The sequence below is a fragment of the Alosa alosa genome, chromosome 13 (assembly GCF_017589495.1).
Source record: "Alosa alosa isolate M-15738 ecotype Scorff River chromosome 13, AALO_Geno_1.1, whole genome shotgun sequence".
NCBI lineage: Eukaryota > Metazoa > Chordata > Actinopteri > Clupeiformes > Clupeidae > Alosa > Alosa alosa.
Window position 1 is genome coordinate 23,517,627 of NC_063201.1, and position 22,438 is coordinate 23,540,064.

At 44.5% G+C, this 22,438-nt stretch overlaps 1 protein-coding gene across 1 annotated transcript in view; it reads right to left on the reverse strand.

Annotated features, from left to right (window-relative positions):
- si:ch73-22o12.1 (poliovirus receptor homolog) overlaps nt 1–22,129 on the reverse strand; it is a 34,263-nt gene extending 12,134 nt beyond the window's left edge. The window contains 1 exon segment of the mRNA XM_048260802.1: nt 21,262–22,129. Coding sequence (XP_048116759.1) covers nt 21,262–21,310 — 49 coding nt within the window. The 5' untranslated portion in view covers nt 21,311–22,129.
- Between the last annotated feature and the right edge of the window lie 309 nt (nt 22,130–22,438).

Sequence of the window (22,438 nt, forward strand, 5' to 3'; positions counted from 1 at the left end):
GTATGCATGTGTGTGTGTGTGTGTGTAAGTAATCATGCAAAGGTCTGTTACAGGAAACATTTTAGCCTGAGTGAAAAATGCCCATCAAGGTGAGTAAAGACTAACCAAAGACAGAATGACAGCCAGTCACCATAACGACGACTCGCTAAACTGAACCCGAAATCACAACTGGCTAAATCTGTGCTGTTGCTAACATTACAGCTAGAACTTGTGCCGGTCTCATCTTTAGATGGTTATCCAGCAGGTGTGTTCTTACTGTAAACAGTCTTACTTTAAATAGCAGGTGTGTTCTTGTGGTTCTTTAAATAGCAGGTGTGTTCTCGTGGTTCTTTAAATAGCAGGTGTGTTCTTATTGTACTTTAAGTAGCAGGTGTGTTCTTGTGGTTCTTTAAGAAGCAGGTGTGTTCTTGTGGTTCTTTAAGAAGCAGGTGTGTTCTTGTGGTTCTTTAAGAAGCAGGTGTGTTCTTGTGGTTCTTCAAATAGCAGGTGTGTTCTTGTGGTTCTTTAATACAGCTGTACACAGCCTGCATGTCACTGTGGAACAGGTCTCATTTTTCAGGAAAAGTACGTCCATATAGGAATGTCCGGCCCACTTAGTCTTTAGCCATTTTGTCCATGACTGGTTGACTGCTGCCTACAGCACTGACTAGTGAATTTAACTTGATGAAACCCCTTACACACACACACACACACACACACTCACACACACACACACACGCTATGAACTAGTTTTCTGCTTCTCAGGTCAATGCGCTTCTCACCTTCAGAGGGTTTCAGATTTACACAGAGCGTTACGCTGAAGAGCTGTGTCCACGGTCACTTGGTCACTCATCATCTATCTAGAAATTACAGAAACGTCTGTGTCTCGAACCGTTGGTCCGATTGATTTCAAACTTGACAGGTGTTTTGAGTAAGTGCAGTGCCAAGTTTGACGTTGTTTAGATTGGTAATGTAAAAGATATCGTTAAATATATCGGTAAAAGAAGAACACGCTGGCTTTCTCCGCTCTACTGTAGCCACTCCCCCTCTAGCAGCACAGTGCAGGACCAGAGACCGAGAGGGTCAGCGGAGTTTTGGCAGCACTGAATCAGGGCACAGGTTAGTGATGATTATCATATTCGACCTCAACAATAAAGACTCCCTGTATGCAGTTTGCTTGCATGGCTATTCAAAATGACGTTAACATTATGTGCAATAAACTGGCACTTCGAATAGCCCAGGCTACTCTGGACTTGAGACTTTGAATAACCAAACGATAATTCCGACTGCAAGGTCCCAAACTGAAACGAGCGATAGGCTAATGGTCCCGAATTTAAGGACGTTTCAGAATGCCACACAGCTAGACATGTGGCAGACAGACCGACATGTCACTTATGCTACCAAAGACTGTTTTTGAGTCACATTGTTGCAAATCTCATATGATGATGCATCTTTCTACAAAATGGTTTGTCTTCTATATCATGGAGTTATTAAATAGGCTAAACATATAGTCTTACATCAAAGCTTTAGGCTCATGTAATTTTGAACAGTTACAGACAACGAGTGGCAGACAGAGTGTGATGTCACTTATAAGCTAGATATTGTTAAGTCACATCGTTGCAAATTTCATACGATGATGCATCATTCCACAAAATGGTTTGTATTCTCTATCAGGAAGTTATTCAATAAGCTTAACAATAAACATATAGCCTTAACTCAAAACAGCTGTTAGGCTTACACTGTATGTCATTTTGATCTGTAAAAATGTCACATGCAGCCATGCCTAAATTCTACTTACTGCACATTAATCACCAATCACATAGGCTAATATATTATAATATAATATTCAGTAATGATTACTGCACATTAATCACCAATCACATAGGCTAATATATTATAATATAATATTCAGTAATGATTACTGCACATTAATCACCAATCACATAGGCTAATATATTATAATATAATATTCAGTAATGATTACTGCACATTAATCACCAATCACATAGGCTAATATATTATAATATAATATTCAGTAATGATTACTGCATATTACTCATAGACACACAGGGCTGTCTTCCTTAAATACATAGATCATAGAAATCGGTCAATAGAAAATCAAACTAATCTGAACACACACACACACACACACACACACACTACACAACCTCCACATGGTCCTTCAAACACACACACACTACACAACCTCCACATGATCCTCCAAACACACACACACTATTCGGGAGTCTTCCATTTATACTGTGAGAACAGAACACACTCTGTGGAGCGCTGCTGGGGGGAGACAGGGGATTGAATAACACACACACACACACACACACACACACACCTTGTGTTTCACTGAAACCAAAGATGTGCTGGTTACTCCCACATAACCGAGCTGGCTGGGACAAAGCAAACAGGCAGACACTAGCTGCTCAAACTAAGTACACTTCTGCACTAGCTGCTCAAACTACAAGGAAATACTTATTACAGAGGAGTTCCCTTTGCCTTTGGAATTAAAATAGCCCCAGTGCTGTCGCTGTCAATCTCTGTTGTCCATTCTCCAAAGAAATCCGTAGCCAAAGATTGCTTCAGAATCGCTATGGTTTAATCCGAAAAGATCTGAATTACACAGCACAGCTTCTAAATGCTCCATTCACGCAGGCAGTAAAACTCGTGAGGCATTCATATAACTTGTGAGGTAGCCTGTAATGTTCGATCAACTTCTGAAGACAAGGACAAAAATAGCCTAATGCTTAATGCGTAGCCTAATATTTTTGTTTTTAAATAAGCCGCCAACTCCAAAACAGATTGAAACGGACCAATCAGGTCCAATCTCTGTGAGGAATCTGGTCAGCAACAACTGTTTAGGTGGCTGTTTCTTCTCCTAAATCTCTTTGCTAAAATAAAAAGTTTCTTCAAAATAATGAGTGGATAGCCTATTTATGATGACTTTTTGAAGAGGCCAAAAGCTAAAACACGAAGTTATCAGACCAAAGAAAACAAAAAAAACTTTCCTGTTCTCACATACAGCAAGCATCTGAACGAGGAAGGAAAACGTAAACTTTTTTATTCAAACTTTAAAGGATAATTTCGGTATTTAGCACTTTGAGTCCCTTTTCTGGTTTGTTTTGGATGAACTAGAGTGGTGGACACCGACATTTTGACGATGGGTCCTGTCTTGACTTTTCTGACTCGTTTTGAATTGCCTTTGACTACTTCAGAGTGGCTGCCTACAGGCATGCACAAACATGTCCTTAAAAAAACGTTAACGTTCATTTTCAAAACTGTGCAACTCACCGAGTGGTTAGTGGTGTTTGTTGATGTTCCAAAACATGTAGCGTAGCGAAATACAGTTTCTGTCGTGTTTTATTTGACATTTTGTTAAATCCCATTCTTTTACCGTCTATGCTTCAGGCTCAAATATTGAGCGGAAGTTTATACGCGGTTGTAAGGTGTCTGAAAAAATAGTTCCACAATAGCAAATAATACAGCTGGAAATCATACATTGCGCCAATTAGGGGTGTCACGATTCTCCAAATCCTCGATTCGATGCAGTTTTCGATTTTAAAAAGTCACGATTTGATTCGATTTTCGATCTTTTTTTTAATATTAGTATTAATGCATTCCTCATATGTTATTTACTCTTTTTGGCCTTTTACTTTTCTGTTTCGGGGGGGCTTTTATTTTGAAACCGCTTTTTATTTTGAAACCGTTCCAACCGCGAGGTTGTAATGTAAACAGAACCAACATTAGGCTAAAACAGAGACGTGAACATAGTGAAATGAAACAACACAGAATGATAATTTGATCGTTTCAGCACACTCCGAAGAGACCCAAAGTTAGTGTTCATGGAATATGTACTTATCAATGTGCATTTTAAGCCTTAAAGAAACTTTGTACTGTAACTAGATCATCTTTTTACTTGCTAAGTTGAGTAGACGTTAGTTTTAATTGACGTGAATGAACGAATACTTCCACACCGGTGATTTCAAAGTAGCAAGAGGGGCTTTGATTTCGGTAGGTTGATGTGTATATTTTAACTGGCTGCAGCCTAAAATTAGAGGACTGTTGATGCTGCAGTTCAGCACGTGCATGTGCATTTGTGCGTCTTGGCATACATGCTGGATGTGACATTGGGGGTGTGGCTGCATCGTCACACTTTTCAGTTCTAAGTTCGAGATTGAGATGTAATTTCGATCGATTTCGATATAAAATCGGAATTGTGACACCCTTAGCGCCGATATATTTGATTTTAATAATCAACGAACACCACTAACCACTCGGTGAGTTGCACAGTTTTGAAAACGAACCTTAAGGGTTGTTTTAAGGACATGTTTGTGCATGCCTGTAGGCAGCCACTGTGAAGCAGTAAAAACGACCCTTTTTCGATCCTCTCTGCATTCAAATCGCTATATCTCGAAATGGATTTCCGTGACACTGGACTCATTTCTTCCTGGCATGCCCCATATGAATATGCTATATACACCAATTCCAGTGTACTGATGAAGTGTAAGGGCTGAGCTACACCAGGCGCCAGAACTGAAGCTGCCCGCTCACGCTAAGGCCTGCTGCAACAATTAGCTTCCATTATAATCAATGGAAGTAGCTACACCAGATGTGATAGTGGCGCGTACGTTCGAAAAAGAGAGAGAAAGTAGTGTGGGAGTAAAAGCCCCACAGTGTGTGTTTGTAGTGTGTGTGTGTGTGTGTGTGTGTGTGTGTGTGTGTGTGTGTGTGTGTGTGTGTGTGTGTGTGTGTGTGAGAGTTTTAAGGTAATGCTGTCTTTTTTGATGATGATGATTGTGGGTGGTGTGTGTGTGTGTGAGAGAGAGAGGGCAAGCATAGTCAGAACAAAGGACATCTCTGAGTTTGTTCTGCACTGATGACCTGGTACAGCAGTCTAACACACACACACACACACACACACCTAAAGCCATGACCGTGAAACTCATTACTGATGTAGAGAAACACATTAGTGATTATTCTATGTAAAGTGTGTGTGTACGCATTTCACACCACAGAACTAAAAAGATCACTCACTCTCTCACACACACACACAGATAATGAACCCACCTGTAGGTAATTAAACCAGTAATTAAGGCAAAACCTCCACAGATAAGAGGGAGAGGAGAGAGGGGAGAGGGAGGGAGTCCCACCATCAGCACGAGAGCTGAGAAATTGCATGGAGATGTGTCGCCACACACACAAAGCTGGCCTGCTGCGTTTCCCATTAAAGGTTGTATGTGTCGCAGCGTGTGTGTGTGTCATCTATAATTAGTTCCTTTGCTGGATTGGATCCCGATCCTCTTGAAAATCCCGGATCAGTGCTACAGATATGCCCTTAATCAACGCTAGTCAGTCGCTCGCACGCACGCACGCACACATCTCACCATCTTCACCCTGTCACACACACACACACACACTCATAAACACACACTCACACACCACCATCTTCACACACACACGCCCATGAACAGGGACTAGGGGTGTTAAAAACTACTGATACATTTGAGTATTGTAATGATATAAGCTTATTTGAGCATTGTATTGATACATTTGAGTATTGTAATGATATATTTGAGTATTGTAAGGATATATTTGAGTATTGTAAGGATATATTTTGTGATACTGTACTTCACTGTATTGATTTAGTATATGCACAGATGTAAGGGCTCTTTAGTTCATTTGGCATTGTGTTTAACGCCGCAGCACCAGATACACACACAGCAGCAGGCACACACACTCTTGACAGCTCTACACACACACCGGCACACACACTCTTACCAGCTCTACACACAACAGCCAGCACAGACACTCTTGACAGCTCTACACACACACACACACACACACACACAAGCCCTACACACACGGCACACACACTCTTGGCAGCTCGACACACACATACACAAAATTCAAGAAACACTTTATAGAGATATCAGTGTCGTCCAATCAGAGACAGACCTGTTACAGACTTCAATCTATGGTAGATAGGTGATCACCACCATAGATATAAATATGATCACCACATAGACACCCTGTCACCACAACCACCACACCATGGTGAAAGGTCTGCTAATGAGCCGAATCACATACGGAGAGGAGAGGAGAGGGAGAGGAGAGGGAGAGGAGAGGAGAGGAGAGGCGGGTGAATCTAAGCAGAAAAAGCAACAGCTGTTTCAGTTCGCATCAGCTCAGAGAGATATCCCATCAGCCAGAGGGAGAGAGGGGAGAGGGAGAGAGGAGAGAGAGAGAGGGAGGGAGAGAGGAGAGAGAGAGAGGGAGAGAGAGTATAGTATGTATAAGTATATATACTCTTTTGATCCCGTGAGGAAAATTTGGTCTCTGCATTTATCCCAATCCGTGAATTAGTGAAGCACACACTAATCCCGGCGCAGTGAGCTGCCTGCAACAACAGCGGCGGTCAGGGAGCAGTGAGGGGTTAGGTGCCTTGCTCAAGGGCCCTTCAGCCGTGCCTACTGGACGGGTAGGCAAGTCCGAAGCGCTAACCAGCAGGCCACGGCTGCCCCAAAAAAGAGAGAGAGAGAGGGAGAGAGAGAAGAGGGGGTGAGTTATATTACATTACATCTTTAAAACCACAACCAACCGCAAAAGGAGAGGGGGGGGTGGACACACCTGTTTCTCTGGTCATTTGCATTCCTGTAACAAACCTTCTGCCTCTCTCTCTCACTCTCTCCCTCCCTCTCATTCTTTCTTCCCTCTCTCCCTCCCTCTCATTCTTCCCTCTTTCATCCAAACAACCCCATCCCCCCTTCCTCTAAGTGCAGAGGAACAAAACTGGTCTGTGTCTGTGTGTGTGTGTGTGTTGACACGGGGACACAGGCTTGACATGAATAATCAGAGGAGGAAGACAGGAGAGGAGGAGAGTATATGTGGAGGAGGAGAGAGGAGGAGGGTATATATGGAGGAGAGAAGAGGAGGGAGGGTATATGTGGAGGAGAGGAGGGGGGTATATGTGGAGGAGAGAGGAGGGGGTATATGTGGAGGAGGAGAGAGGAGGAGGGTATATGTGGAGGAGAGGAGAGGAGGGGGGGTATATGTGGAGGAGAGGAGGAGGGGCCTATATGAGAGAATATGTGGAGGAGAGAAGGGGGTATATGCGGAGTGAGAGAAGAGGATGGTAAAAGGAGGAGAGGAGAGGAGGAGGGGGGTTATATGTAAAGGAGAGAGGGGGGTATATGTGGAGGAGAGAGGGGGGTATATGTGGAGGAGAGAAGAGGAGGGGGTATATGTGGAGGAGAGAAGAGGAGGGGGGTATATGTGGAGGAGGAAAGGAGAAGGGGGTATATGTGGAGGAGGAGAGAGGAGGGGAGCTAAGATAGACAGAATGAAAGAAAAAGATGGATGGAGGAGAGAGGTCAACATTTGATTTCTGTTTTAGCTGCTGACCACAAGAGAGGAACCGCTAAATGAACACATGACCACACACACACTGCATATTTAAAGTCTCTCTCTCTCGCGCGCTCTCGCTCTCCTGTTCTCTCTATGTGTCAATCAAAGTTTTATTAGCAGACCGAGCTGTCAAGTCTTCCTCTTTGAGAGAGAGAGAGAGAGAGAGAGAGAGAGAGACAGAGACAGAGACAGAGAGAGAGAGAGAGACAGAGAGAGAGAGAGAGAAAGAGAAGGGAGAGCGAGAGAGAAATAAAGGGATTGAGAATGTGAGTGAAAGAGATAGAATAGACAAACTGAGGGTGAGAGAGGGAGAGGGAGGGATGGAGAGGAAGAAAAAGAGGGGGATGGAGAGAGGGAGAGAGGGGTTATCAGTCCATTCAACAGCAGAAGGGAGGTGAGCCTGACCACACATCTGTGTTTGGATCTCACTGCATCTGTCTTCACCTCTCCTCCTCTCCATCCCTCCATCTCTCCATCCCTACATCCCTACATCCCTCTTCATCCCTCCATCTCTCTCTGTCCTACACGCTCCATCCTGCCCTCCATCCCTCCCTGTCTCCCGAAGCATCTGAATAAATAAACACAGGAGGGAAGCAGAGAGAGAGAGTGAGAGAGGGAGATGAGAGAGAGAGAGAGAGAGCAAGAGAGAGAGAGAGAGAGAGAGAGAGAAGAGAGAAAAGCAAAAAAGGGAAAAGTAGGACAACCTGGGACAGAGCGCAGAGGCCTCGATGACAGCGCAGAACGAGCCGGAAAAAAATACAAACACACACAGACACACACACACACATACGCATACACAGACACACACACACAGATGCAGAAACACAGATGCACACACACACAGGCAACTGAGACAGGAAGCTGGAAAACTACCGAAAGAGCGAGAGAGAGTAGCAATGGTGTGTGTATCCAAAGAGTGCATGAATAATCTATGGCCAATAAAGCTTTTCAGTGTTTGATGGAGGGACAGAGAGAGAGAAGGTGAAAAACAGAATCTCTGGGCTCAGTGTCTTTCATTCAGAGATAGACAGATAGATAGACAGATAGACAGATAGACAGATAGATAGATAGATAGATAGATAGATAGATAGATAGATAGATAGATAGATAGATAGATAGATACTTTATTGATCCCCAGGGGAAATTCAAGAACAAGAAAACATCTACCTTTCCAGTAAAGTAGGCAGTAAAATTAGGGTCAAAAGTCCGTAAGCATTGCAAATTAGTTTCACAAGCTCGTACTTTCAGTGTTGCGCAGGAAAGCATTGCGTAGGAGATTCAAACACATACAAAGTATTTGTGCAGTACATATTTTTTCCACACGTGTACAAAATATTTTTACAGATCCGCATTCCCCACATATGTACAAAACATTTCTACAAATACACATTTCTTTCACACATGTACAAAATATTTCTACAGGTACGAAATGTCTTTGCACATACAGAACTTCTTTTGCACAGCTGCAAAACTTATTACACATGTGAACATCTTTACACAAGCTCTCAATATTAAAGACCCTATTTTGACTCCATAGAACACTCCTCCCCAAATTAAACAACCTGCATCCTTCTGTCCTCCCTGTCACCTCTTCATTGCTTGCTCCCCTTCCAAAATACACACACGCATACACGGTGTCTATGTTGTATGTGTGTGTGTGTCCGTGTGTATGCATGTGTATGCGTGTGTGTGTGTATGCGTTAGTGTGTGTATGCGTTGGCGATTATTGTGTGTGTTGTATCGTTAGTGTGTTATTATGTGTCGCGTTAGTGTGTGTGTGTGTGTGTGTGTATGTGTGCGTGTGTGTGTGTATGACTGTGTGTGTGTGCATGTATGTGTGTGTGTATGACTGTGTGTGTGTGCATGTATGTGTGTGTGTGTACGTGTGTGTGTGTGTGTGTGTGTGTGCGTGTTTGTGCGCGTGTGTGTGTATGACTGTGTGTGTGTGCGTGTATGTGTGTACGTGTGTGTGTGTGTGTGTACGTGTGTGTGTACGTGTGTGTGTGTGTGCGTGTGTGTGTGCGTGTATGCGTGTGTGTGTGTGTGTGTGTGTGTGTGTGTGCATGTGTGTGTGCGTGTGTGTGCATGTGTGTGTCTGTGTGTACACGTGTGTGTGTGTGTACACGTGTGTGTGTGTGTGTACACGTGTGTGTGTGTGTACATGTGTGTGTACATGTGTGTGTTACGTGTGTGTGTACGTGTGTGTGTGTGTGTGTGTACATGTGTGTGTACATGTGTGTGTGTGTGTGTGTGTAAGTGTGTGTGTGTGTGTTATTATGCATTGTGTTTATGCGATATGCGTGTGTGTGCACGTGCAGGGTTTCCCGCAGCACTTTGCAGTCAAGGCAGCCGCCTTGGCAAAACAAGCCTGCCACCTTAACTACATAGTCAAAAAAAAAAAAAAAAAAAAGTGTTACTCTGTCCTGTTTTCTCCCTTTCATTTCCAAACCCATGACCAATGCCAATCTCCTTCTCCATGAACGCATTAAAAAAAATAAGAAGAAAAACGTGCCATGAATCGAAAAATAATCAGATTTTATAATCTTTACATATGTCATATGCCTCCGAATCAGAGCTAGTGAGCGGAGTTGAGCAGTGCAAATATCTCGCTCCTCGCTCTCAAGAATCAGTCAAATCGCGAACAGCCACAGCTCCGTTGAATTGTCAGGTGTGATGAAATGCGTTCATATTCCACTTTTTATGTCATAAACGTTGCAGGCCTATGAAAAGGTTTTGTAGTAGGATTGTCCAATGATCAAGTTGTTGCTTCAATTTGTGTTTTAATTTATGCGACGCACCGATGCTGGGTTCATCTGTTTGGCGCAAGTTTAAAATGTTTAGCCGACTGCGTAATTTGTCATTTTCATTCTAGAAGTTCTACTTTTCATGTCATGAATGTAACATGCCTATGATGAGGCTTTGCAGTTGTCCAATATGGTCAATCTATTGTCTCAATTGTGTTTCATATGACGCGCAGAAGCTACATTCATGCATTGTTTTGCTCCAGTTGAAAATGTTTCTGCGTAATTTGTCAGCTCTGATCAAATGCGTTCAATAAATTCCTGTTTTATGTCATAAATATAACATGCCTATGATTAATGCTTGTATGGTGTATCTAATCTAGGCCTCTCTTATGTTCAATCAAATTCGCTTTGCCCTCCCGTTTTTTCTGTGCCCACCCATTTGGACATTTCTGGCTACACTACTGTTAGAAAGGAAACTGATAAGTCAGCATACTATTCCTACAAAACAACTAGATGCTAACAATGTAGAGCAAGAATAACCATGTGGTGGTGACACTGTTCCACTGAGTAAAGATTAATTTTGTAATCTAAGAGGACACATTTCGCGGAAACATGAGGGTGTGCTACAGAGAGCAAAGAAAAATGTGAGCAATTTGAATATGCTTCATATCAAGTAGAAGGCGTAAGTAAAACTTGGATGCTAAGCCTGTATTCTTTTGGCAATTAATCCCGACTGGTCTCTTTAGTTTTAGGCTTATGTGTATTAACGTTGCCAAGCTTGTTTGTTGTTGCACTATCAGTGTTGCATTCTTTAAAAAATAAATGTTCTGAGTGAAATATATTGCCGTTGCTCTTAGTTCTTTGGGACCGGGGAGCTAAATTGACCTGACGCGAATTTGACCGGAGAAGCGGTCGAGTGAACAGCCACCTGCTCTCAGCACAGTGTTGACTAAGACTGACAATAGACGGGCCTTCCTGGCCCATCCGTACCTACGTGTATGCTTTCTAAATTATTTAGCTAACTCCATCCCCATCAACGAACTTAGGCTATATGGCCAATATCTTTGAAATTTAACGGTCTTGGTTTTATTAGGAAGACAGTTGGGCATACCTTATATCAGACTCGTGGTGTGAGCGGTATCGGAGCGGAACAGAGCGGCCACTCCGGCCTCTAAATTAAAAAGCGCTCCGCACTCAAATTCCATCCATATTACACAAAACTATAAAATAATGTAAACTTCATTCACTCTCTGTGTATAGATCAGAACAGACTTGCGGAACAGGCTGCGGGGCAACAGTCTGACAGCCTGCATGAAGATAAGCATTAATGGTCCAATAGTAAAACAGTGCAATTACCAAAGGGCCCTTGAAATGATCTTTTTAAAGCCAAGGAGGCTCGCTCGGACGGCAACCGATACCAGACCCCGACCTACCACCTAACACCTGGACTAACACATTTCCTGCGGAAAACCCTGACGTGTGTGTGTGTGCATGTGTGTGTGCATGTGTGTGTGCGTGTGTGTGTACGTGTGTGTGTACGTGTGTGTGCATACGGGTGTGTGTACGTGCATGTGCGGGCGTGTGTACGTGTGTGTGTGTGTGTGTGTGTGTGTGTGTGTGTATGCGTGCATGTGTGTGCGGGCGTGTGTGCGTGTGTGTGTGTGTGTGTGTGTGTGTGTGTGTGTGTGTGTGTGTGTGTGTGTGTGGCTGGTGTACTCTGTTCAGGGCCAGAGGATGATAGTCAGAGTGGAAACATTGTTTCTCTGTCGCTATGACTTAACCTTCAAATAAGACACACACAAAGCTCTCACTCACACACACACAAAGCTCTCTCTCACACTCTCAGACTCACACACACACATATTTTACAACAACCTTCAGACAGCACCCACTGCACCAGAACTGCTTAAGGAGGGGAGGAGAAGGAGGACATCTAGAGAGATGATAAGATGTGGACACACATACACGCATACACACACGCACACACACACTGCAGTATCTAAGGTGTGCGTGTGTGTGTTCTGGGGTGACCAGAGCAAGCATCATGCAGTGAATTCACATTGACCTTCAATGTGGCAGGTGTGTGTGTGTACGTGTTTATGAAGTTGATCATCTTAGAAATATATAATACAGAAACACAATGAAAGAGAAGGAGAAAGATCCCAGGGTGGAGGAGTGGAGAGGGGGGGGGGGACGAGTGGAGGGGTGGAGAGGGGGAAGGATGGAGGGGTGTAGGAGTGGAGGGGGGAGCATGCCAGCAGAATCTTATTGTTTTCAATAACATGGGTCTATTCAAGGGCATGGCATCATTTGCCAATCAATACAAGATCAATCCCCATCCCACACATACACTCCTTAAAGAGATCAATACCCTCCTCACACACACACACACACACACACACACACACACACACACACACACACACGTTATGAGCGTGTGACCAGGGGCTACACCAACCTAGTTAGGACACTACGAGGACACTGCAGAGTTCTGGAGCATTCTGACTATTAGCAATGCATCACACAGAGGAGGAGAGGAGGAGAGGAGGAGGGGGAGAGGAGGAGGGGGGAGTAGGAGAGGAAGAGAAGGAGGAGGGGGGGTAGGAGAAGGAGAAGGAGGAAAGGAGGAGAGGAAGAGGAATGGAGGAGGAAGAGGAGGAGGGGAGGATGAGGGTGGTAGAAGGTGGGGGAGGAAGAGGAGGAGAGGAGGAGAAGTATTAGCAATGCATCACCATGAGACAGAAAAGAGGAGGAAGAAAAGAGGAGGGTGAGAGAGATGAAGAGGAATGTGGGAGTGACAGAACTATGAAGGGAGGACAGGCAAGAGAAAAGGAGAGGAGAGGAGGAGGAGAGGGACTGAACCAGAGAGAGAGAAACAGCGTAGCGAATCCAAGGTTGCGGGGGAGAGATCTCTGGTCACTCGTAAATCTCCCATTCGCCTATAATCACAAACAGCTTTCTCTATTAGCCATTCAGTCTGACGTCTCTCTCTCTCTCTCACACTCACACAAAGAATGAGTGTTGACAAAAACTCATTCTGTAAAGTTGAATAATGAAGAATTTCACTATGTCCTTGAACACAATGCACAGCAACGCACACCATCACAACTTTATCAATCACACACACACACACCATCCAGTGTTTCCCATACATTGACTAATTTGTGGCGGCCCACCACAATATCAAAATTCACCACCACACAATGATTTTCCAGGATGTACTAAATTCTGCTTAAATCTGGTTAGCATCATAACCATGCTGCGCTAATTTGTTAAAAACTGTTGCATTCAAGTTAATTCTGCAAACCTACCACCACAAATAGAATTCAATTATGTCGGAAACACTGCCATCACAACCATCTCAAACAGACATACCATCACAACCCTTTCAAACACACACACAGCCTGCCGGTCTGAGAGGTCAGTTGCGGTCATCAGAGTGAGTTGTCTTTATGAGGCTCGTAGTGACATCTGGCCTGAGTGTCCACTAAAGGGGACTTGTGTGATGTTCCCCGATTAGACACCCACCTGGCAAACCTCCACTGGACACCAATCTGGCAACCCCATGCTACTCCCTACAGGCGCATGTGTGGTTGTGTGGTTGTGCGTGTGTGTGCGTGCATGTGTGTGTGTGTAGGCATCTTGGCAGCTCAGAGGGAGAATGACAGTGTGACACTGCCAAATCTTTGTGCCGCAAAACAATAGCCTGCAAAAGACAATACCACAGCCAACACACACACACACACACACACACACACAACACACTCTCCCACACTTTCCCTCTCTCCACACACACACACACACACAACACAACACAACACACTTTCCCTCTTCCCCTCTCTTTGTCTTCATGACGATTGTTGCCTGTCTGCTGCAGAAGAGCAGGAGAACAAGAGCCTGAAATTCCCGATCCGATCCCGAGGGATCCCTGGGATGGGCGGGGCCAGAGAGAGCAGGCAAGGGGCCAGACTTCGACCAAGCACTCGCATAGTTTGAGACATAGCGCTTGGGTCACCTGAATTTGCTAAAGTTTTTTTTTTTATATTTTGAAAAACAAGGAGGGAGCCATTTTGTCAGTGCATGCCAATGTGTCTGGAGTGATTAGTCCGGCGTATCATAACCGGAGTGCCCTAAAGTTTAGTAGCATAGCGCTTTACCTGTTGCTGCTGCCACCGCTATGATTATTACAGTTTTGCACCGCAGAGAGCAGAAATACAAATCTATTTTGATGTCTGTTGAATCCACACAGTCTAATAGCCTCTCACCTAACCCATGCAAGGGGCAAAGAGTGAACAAGCTCTTTGGAGAAACGTCTCAGTAGATAAATCTAAATATAATTATATAGTGTTTTGTTCGCTTGGATCTTGTAAATGTTACCGAGATATGTTAGCCTTTCCTGATTCAGCTCTAAACCAAAGTTGCATCATTAAGCTATACCCTCCAGAATTATTGGCACCTTTGCTAAAGCTGACCGGTATTAAAAAAAAAAAAAATCTGTTGGCGATTTACTGTTATCTCACCAACCTTGAAGGGAAGCAAATTTATTTTGAGAAAAAGGAAAATCTCAAAGAAATAAATATTTTTAACAAAAATATGTCTCTTACAATTATTGGCACCCCTGCTTGTAATACCTTCATAAGCCTCCCTTTGCCAATAAAACAGCCTGTAATATTCTCCTATGACACCCTATAAAAGGTGGAGAATACAAAGCAAGGGATCTAAGACCAATCGTCTTTACAAAATCTCCCCAGATCGTCCAGATTCCTAGCTCCACACCTGTGCATTCTCCTCTTTGACTGACCCCACTGTTTTTCTATGGAGTTTAGATCAGGGGACTGAGATGGCAATTCTTTTCAGTATAGTCATTCTTACGCCAAACAGACCTAAAGTGTTTCTAGCCAAAGAGCGCAATTTTCATTTCATCTGACAATAGACCACACAATTGGTAATTAAATGACTGGACAGGCAAGCCCTCTTAATAATCTATTAGCAGTGAGGTCACTTTTGAAGATTTTTTGAGGGACTTGGTGACCCCAAGATGATAGCTTTTTCAGTGGTTCTTGTGGAGTTCTTCCCATCCTCCATACTGTACATGGGGGCAAGATAACCATGGGTCATTGTCCAAGCATGTTTGTCACATTTCCAGTTGATTAGAATCTTTCAATCATTAACTGTAGGTATTTCAACAAAGTATCTAGTTTTTATAGCTATTCCCTGACTTACAAATGTCAGCACACTTTCTTTTTATATAAATTTAGTGTATTCTCTTGTCTTTCAGTCTAAGGAGTTGCAGCTTTATCTAACGGAACAGAAAGCATAATGTTTATCTACTTTAATCGGCAGCATCGCTCTTCCAGTTTAACTGTCCATCTGCGTCATCTCTTTGGCTGTAGTACCCTACCACTTAAAGGAGCCCATGCCACGTTTATAACAAGATAGCCTACTGAGTTATTTTGTTGACCTGTTGAGTCATCTAGGAGCCCATGCCACATTTATAACAAGATAGCCTGCTAAGTTATTTTGTTGACTTGTTGAGTCTTTCGCTGCTGTACCATGGAGGGGACAGACCTGTTGTGATTTCTATCCATGATTGGTGGTAGGCTTTGGCAAATGACTGCAATTAAAATGGAAATATCTTAGGACTTATAATAATTTAGATATTTACACCAAAGTCACATTTTGTGAATAACTAGGCATGAAACAGGATTGGCTGATGGAGTTTGCGTGGCTTATATAATGTACAAAACATAATTTCTGTATTTATTACCAATGCATTTATCTGTAATGCAGTTGAAATGGGGAAATGTGAATAATAACGTAATCCAGTTGAAATGGGCAAATGTGAATAACAACCTTCCCCCTTAATTTCCTGCTTGTGCTCAGTTGGGGGCTACAGAGCTCCCAGTTTAAAAAGTTCGTCTGGAGCCCTGGTAGGGAGATCTGGGATGGGCCAGAGAGAGCGGGGAGATCTGGGAACGCCCCCAGGAGATCTGGGAACGCTGACACATGACCACACCACACACACTCACCGGATACCATCGGACCCAGCTGCATCAGATTACACTGATCTCTCTCTTTCTCTCTCTTGGGAGTGAGTGAGTGAGTGAGTGTGTGTGTGTGTGTGTGTGTGTGTGTGTGTGTGTGTGTGTAGAGAGAGAGACAGAAAGACAGAGTGTAAGACAGGTCCCATCTGACCTTTCTACTGTAATGTCCTGCCTTTCCCTCATTACCATAACAAGTGTTAATGAGCAGCGTCTCCGCGTGCACACACACACACACACACACACACACACACACACACACACACACACACACACACACAGAACAAGTGTTAATGAGCAATCTCCATCTTCTGACAGACAGCCTTGCCTCATCTGATCATCACACACACACACTCAATCACATCTGAGAGTAATCTCTCTCTCACACACACACACACACACACAATTAACCCCATCTGAAATCACATAGCCAAACTGAATCGGCCCTGATAATCACACAAGACACAATCTCAGGGTACGTCTACACGAAACCGGGTGAATTTTCTGTTACCGCTTTCACACCTTTAAGAACACAGGTAAAGAAAAAACTTGCGTGTACACACAGAGGTGTAACCGGCTAAATGTGCTGTAGTGCATTTGCCAGACCAGTCGATGGCGCCGGCCGTGCAGAAGCTTCACGTTTAATTCGTGTGAATTGCGTACAAGAAAACATCGTTGAAACAGTTTGTTAAGCAGTCGCATGAAATAAGGAGACTACAGACAATTCGGTTTTCAATTCAACTGTTAAACTAATAAAGTTCATTTTCAAGGTATGTGACTGCTATGTGAAATTTCAAATGCTTAGCCTATGCATTGCATTAGGTCTGAGCACCACTGGAGAAAACATTAACATGCAGTAAGCTAATGTTTAACAAAGTTAAGCTAACGTGTGCTTCTAACTTAGCCACAAAAGGCCAATAGGCTACATTGTGCACATAAATCATGACACAAGAAAAAACATTTTAATATGATTAATAAATGGTTTGGTTTGTTTTGACAAGCAGCGTGTCAGGTCGAGTGCCGTGGCTGAGTTGAGAGGTTGGGCTATGTCGTCATAAAATTGCCGGCTTCGCACCTACAGGCGAAACTCTCGGTTACAGTCTACTACTGCCAGCGTCGTGTACACGCAAGGCGTAACCGATAACAAAACCTCACCGGTTTCACAAAAACCAGCGTCGTGTAGACGGCCCCTCAATCACACCTGAGAGTAATCACACACACACACACACACACAATTAACCACCACACACACACACACACACACACACACACATTAACCACATCTGAAATCACACAGCCAAACTGAAGCCCTGATGATCACTAAAACACAGACACACACACACAAACAAACATTACTCAAACACAAAACAAGCATTGATCACATCTAATAATCAGTTTCACACACCCTTGACAAAACACTGAAACTCTGATAACAGACATTCCTACACACACACACACACACAGGCCCATTGATAAGGACGCCATAGTAAACTGGTTCTATTGTTTTAGTATCAGTCTCAAATTTAAGGAGATTCTCCTTTTATACTCTCTGTCTTCCATCTTTCTCTCTGTCTCTCTCTCTCTTTCTACCTCGCTCTTTCTCCCTTCTCTGTCCATCCAGGCATTTGGGTTTAATAAACCTGCTCTACTGCAACTCGACCTCTTTCTCTCCCTCCCTCTCCCCCAGACATTCATAAACAGCATGGCCTTGAGCTCTCAAAGAGAAGGCTGTGTGTGTGTGTGTGTATGTGTGTGTTCTAATGCCATTCAAACAAAAGGGCAGAAAGGAGGACTGCGAGATGGCTGAAAAGAAAAGGCCACATAGCAGCAGCTCTATTTACTGAGCTGTGTGTGTATGTATGTACGTGTGTGTGTGTGTGTGTGTATATATATTTATGTCACAAAAACAGTCTGCATTGTTTACATCTGTGCTGCTGTTGTATGAGTTAACCAGTAAAGTCTACCCAGAAACACACACACACGTTATTCTATCAAGCCTTGACTCCACCTCAACACACACATATTATGTGAGAGTGTATCAAACATAAACATACCTGCATTTATGTGCGCAAGTCCATCAGACACAGACCTGTACCATAGGGGTGTAACGGCACACCAAACTCACGGTTCCTTGTGCACCCCAATGCTGAGGTCACAGTTAGGTCAGTTTTCATGTGCACCCCAGTGTTGAGGTTAGTTAGGTCAGTTTTTAGTAGGATTAGCCTGTAGGTTCTGCTAGCCTAAAATTCATTGACAATATTACTGATGCAGTGTTTCCTCTATGTTGATTTGGTAGTGGCGGCCCCCCACGGTTTAATTTTCTTCCCCCACGGTATCAGAAATGGGGCAGACGTACAATAGTCGCAGTTGCCTTTCAAAATTCATTGTGCAGACCTGTTGTAGATTCTCCAAATATACAGCTCAATCACAACTGAAAATAATGCCTTGTGTGTGAATAGAGGTGAATACATGTAACTGTTTGTGTTGCAGCGAAGTGTCAGTTGTCAGTTCTGTGGGACGGGGGGATGGTGGGACGGGGTTCGGACAGGCCTGCCCCCACTGCTTAAAAAAAATCCTAGAGGAAACACTGCTGATGTGCAACAGGAATAGTATTTTTAAAAGGTGTCAAATGTTTTTTTGAAGTTATTGAAAAACTGACATATGCTCTCTCTCTCTCTCTTTCTCTCTCGTGTGTGCACAAAGGTGGATTTGTAAACTGCATGGGCTAACAACAGTATGTTTGTGTGCGTGTGTGTCTGACACTTAAATACGTAAATATAGCCTGGCCCCGCCCACCTAGGTGCTCTTTCAGGGAGAACTAGCCTGGAACACCAAATCTATCATAACCGTTTCCCTCAGACAAGAAAAATGTGAAGCCAATCAGCTACGATTTATTTACAGCAAACGTAGACCCACATACATTGTTTCCAGACTGTTGATGCTGTTTATTGTCGGTTTGTAAAGTTTAGGGGAAGTAATGTTAGGAATCTCTGATCAATGTGGTAAGGCTGGACCAATGATTTCAAAGTTATGGCCAAATTGCGATGCAAGTGGTAGCCTACAAACATTTCCCAATCGAGAGTCACCAGACTCTATTCACTTCATGAATGAGTTTGGTTTTCTCCAGGCTAGTGAAAATATAGGCTATTCCCAGCCCCAGAACAATCACATACACACACACACACACACACACACACACACACACACACAGTGAGGCTGCCACTCAGAGCAGTGAAGCAGAAATGGCACCAGACCCTTCAACCCTGCTATCAATAACAACACCCGCGTCACCATGGTAACCACTCGAGGCTACGGTGACCCCAATACAGTGCATGGGTATTAGAGGCACTTTGTGTCTGTTGACACGGCCCCCTGCCCCCCAAGGGGGCTTTTATCAAACTAACAATGCAGTCAAACTTGCGCTCAAAGAGACAAGCTATAAAACGCCTTATATCTGTCTGCATTAGTTTTGTAGACCACCAGCCTAATGCAAGCTAATTAAAAGTAAATTCGTGATTAATCATCGTCTGTAAGGTCAGATGATTGCCGCCCATATGCCTGAGTAGGCTACAACTTGGCAACCGAGGCTGCGCCTGAAGGAAATGGTGTTTATCAGTTCAAATGAAAACAATGGCATCTGAATCGCCGTTTCCACCGCTGCCACAGAGCGCAAGCCCGAGAGCAGCACAGGATTTTTACGCAGTTTAACGTTTGGTCTTTTTCTTCCACGACGGTCATAAATAAACCAAAACCTTTGTTTTAGTTTTGCCCTGTTTTACCCCACGTGATGTTCTGAGAAAATGGCTTGAGACTTCAAACACGCGATGAATAAGTAAGGAGCGAAAGCGTATATTTTCTGCCATGATGGCGGAGGACGACAGAAATATCGCAACTTCGCCATCATTTGCAATTCCTCATTAACTGCGAGGACTAGAAAGACCGAAGGGTACACATGACTTACTTTCCCAAGCATACAAAAGAGGAGAAAATTAACACGATAACGCCTTGTGGGCGAATTAACACCAATTAATTTACATGCCAAGTCAGCGCGCGCCACCGGGCACTCTGCTCTAGCAGGCCACTAGACAGTTAGACCAGGTGTGTCGCCAGCCCCAGCCGCACCTGACACCCGGAGCACGGGAAGCCATGACACCCACCTTCTGAATAATTAACCTGCAGACACGGTATCCGCGAGCCACCAATTAAACCGAACGTGCGAAGCACAAAGCCGACTTGAACGTGATGTTTGCTTGGTGGCGTCAAGCAGAGTTGTTAAAAATCAGAGCGGAAGAGGAGCCGGAGTTACCGGAGCGATTCACTTCGGGGTTGCCCGAAGGCCTCGCGCTCCGGCGCACCTGCACAGGTGGTTAATTCGTCACTCCGCTCCCGTGGTTGAGCGCGGGGCTGGTTAACCAGAGCTCGGGGCTCGGCTTGCGATTGCGTTTTAGAGCCTTTAAAAACGAGTCGCGGGCAACACCCTGTTGCTTCCCGCGAGCATTGCTCGTTCGCTGCTCCACATTCATTGAGCTCTCGCGGAGCGGACATAATGGGAGATGATGGCACAGACAGGCGAAGAAAGGACGCGGGGGCACGTGAGGAATTGAGGGAGTGAAGCAGCACGGACAGAAGAGGAAGGGGGGCGCGCAGTAAAGGACATCACACACAGAGAACGCCGTTACCAGCCAACGATTTAACCCAATGCACCTGCCACGCCAGGTCACCCACAATAACACACTTCACAAAGCCACACCTCAACCGAGAACATGGCGCACCCACCGAAACTGCGATCTGAAGTCGTCACAGCTGTGAAAGTCCCTGATACAGTCACCGTGACCACTACACTACATCCCCGAAACCTCAGGCACTGAGACCCCGGTCTCTGTCGGGGACCACGTAGCTTATGACAAACCAAACCCACCCCAATAACTTACACCAACCATCGGTCGCGACAGAGCAAACGAGATAGAAGCTCTGTTCTTTCCCGGAACCGTCAGGTGTTGCCTAGACTGCGTCATCAGTGAACACACACACACAGTTTACTTTTTATGTTCCCAGATAAACATTAAAACCTGTAATTGTCTTACCTTGAACAGACAGGAACATGACGACACTTATGAAGATGGCCATTTTCATTGGAGCGCGGCAGTTTCGGGTGCCCAAAGTCAAAGCGAAACTAATCCACCAAAATTAAAATGAATGTCGTAGTCCAACGATATGGGGCTGATTAAAATGTCGTTGTTGTGCTTTCCAGAGTCCGAAGTCCAAAGGATCCTTCAGTCCACACAAAACTTGGAGTGAGCTAGCTGCACGCCGCCGTTAGCACTCTCTCGTGCTGCCGCGTCGTCTGAGTCTAGTTAGTCCACGTCCCGGTAGACTGCCACTGGTTCCTGGCAGACCGCAGACTAAAACTCGTCTGACCGGATCTGTTTCGCACTACAGAAATCCAGGTAGACGCGTCTCCTCCCAGTGTGCCGGCGTTGCCAGTTCCCTATCCGCCGACAGTTTGCTCTTGGCAGTGCACGAGACCTTCTCCGTGGCGCTGTACACACTGGTCAAATGATCATGATGTCATGCACACGTCACATTGAAACCACCTAAACCAATATTTCGATGACCACAACTTCAACTTCCCTCTGCCGTTTTCTACGGGACTGTTTTGATGACCCAGAGTAATATCAATTAAGTCAGCGCATTTAGGCCTACTGGCCGGGACTGAGAGCAGCAGGTAGGCTATTTTATCGTCCAGGTGGTGCACCTGCCTGGTGGCCGATTGTGTAACCTGTTCTCTCTAACAATCAACTGTGGGAACTATTTATGGTTTTACCGGAGGCATGCCGCAATCGCGAGCCTTTCCGAGTTTAACAGCCCATGACTCATGTGCACATGAGGTCCTCTCGAATTATGGGATGACTCGGAGTCTCGTGCTTCCGGTGGTCTAGGCTACTAGACCAGCTTTTACTTTCTTTTACCGTCTATGATGCTCACAGTCAGAGGCGAAACGGAGCGCGCGCACATCAGACTTATGTAGCGGGCTATTCAACACGCCGCAGAGCCAACTACGCTCGTGTACCTCTTTAAATAAGTCCCTCCCAAATAAATCGGTTCCATGACAATCTATAGGTCATAACCAGCGCTCTTATTAGCCGATCGGCAGGAGCCCGACACACGGCACAAACGCGCACACAAACACAGAAAGAAAGCGTAGCAGCGGGAAGTGCTCATTCATACTCCAATTACTGTTTGTGTGTTTGAGCGCATATC